General features: G+C 22.7%; 1 protein-coding gene across 1 annotated transcript in view; it reads right to left on the minus strand.

Moving 5' to 3' along the window:
• Positions 1–1,663, minus strand: part of LOC105457793 — a 19,453-nt gene that overhangs the window by 7,403 nt on the left and 10,387 nt on the right. The window contains exons 4-5 of the mRNA XM_011702667.1: positions 876–1,010; positions 461–742 (exon numbers count right to left, since the gene is read on the minus strand). Coding sequence (XP_011700969.1) covers positions 461–742; positions 876–1,010 — 417 coding nt within the window. The remainder of the gene's footprint in view (positions 1–460; positions 743–875; positions 1,011–1,663) is intronic.

Consider the following 1,663-nt stretch of genomic DNA (forward strand, 5'->3'; position numbering starts at 1 on the left):
TTATTACGGGGCACCCTGTATTTTATTCTCTTCTTTAAGATGAAATTGTATATTTATCAGAAAAGAAAAAGTAATTTTTATATTAATTCTGATTAAATGTATACAAACATTATTCTATTCTTCTTAGCATTTAATAAGGAACAAAAATAAAACGACATTGTATAAACTTGTATCATAAATGGAAAGCATTTCTTAATTAAGTAATATTTACTAATAACATATATAGAAATATTTACAAAATGTAGATAAGATCTCTATAGTTTTATAAAAATTATTCTATATAAGTATTAATATTATATAATGTTATAAAAATAAAATGCACTCTTATGTTTATTCTAGTATATATTTGTGTGGAATAAAAATTTTTTATAATAAAATGAAAGCAACATTAATATATTCTTTTTCTCCAATTTCAGAAACGTCTGTTATTAACTTTTACAATAAGATTTATTATTCTTACCTGCTACAACTGAAATATCATTTGTGACTAATGTCTCAGATGACGTTGATATTGCTGTCAATGAATTTAATAAAATAAACTCTTTCAATGGCGAATTTGTTATAGAAAAACTATCACTTTTTTCTAAAGAAAATGTATTCTGCAAGTGATTGTTCAATAAATTATTTTGCACATTACTTCGCAAAACAGTAATCTTGGCATTGCATAATTCATTTTTAATTATTTTAGGAGTAGTCTGTTTGTTTTGTTCGGTTTTATTAATATAAGTTGGAGTGTTTTTATCTGCAATGTACATATATTTATATTTTATTAAACGCAATTTGAAATTTCTTGCTATGTTATATCATTTGCAAAAAAACATTCCTTCTAATAAGCTTTCATTATTATAATTAAAATCCTTCTTATACTCTCTTACCTCGATTAGAATTCAATTTGATGTTACTACCCGTATTGTCAATATTACTATCAGTGTAATACTTTATAGGTGTAGCCACAATATTTTCTGAAGTAGAATTCTGATGTGGCAAATTAGGTGTAATATTACATTTTCCTATAATATAATATTTTATTAAGCATAATTAACAATTCCATATTTTTTATCATTTTATATTATTTTACAATATTTGAGAATAAATTAGTAATAACATTAACATTTATTTTAATTTTTTACAAGATAAAAGTAAATCTAGTTAGCTTAATGTCTAATTACTATCTTAGAGGACCCACAAAGTTAAAATCAGTATACATACCCGAGGTTATAGATGATTTTTCATTTTCTTCAGTTGTATCCTTTCTCTTTTTAACAAAATCTTTGGTGACTCTGCCATTAGATTTTGTTGTATATCTATCAATAATTGCTTTTCGTCTAAAAATAATTAAAATTTTTCAATGCATTTATGTATCTTAAATATAATGAAAAATATAACCTATAATTATAAATAATGTCAAACATTATAATGAAGCATTAACATGTACAAACTATATAAGATCTATTATTACATATATAAATAATAAATTAATATCTCTCTTACCTGAACTGCAAAGAAGTTTGCAAGAAATTTGGTCAGCGGACTTTTTTACTTTACTTAGTAGTTTAACGTAACATCTTTTAGTATTTTTATATTTTATGTCACAAGTTTTAACTAATCGTATAATCTTTTTTCCTTCATTTTTTTTAATTTCAACAAAAGAAAACATTTTGAA

The sequence above is a fragment of the Wasmannia auropunctata genome, unplaced genomic scaffold, assembly GCF_000956235.1.
Source record: "Wasmannia auropunctata unplaced genomic scaffold, wasmannia.A_1.0 LD336103.1, whole genome shotgun sequence".
Lineage (NCBI taxonomy): Eukaryota > Metazoa > Arthropoda > Insecta > Hymenoptera > Formicidae > Wasmannia > Wasmannia auropunctata.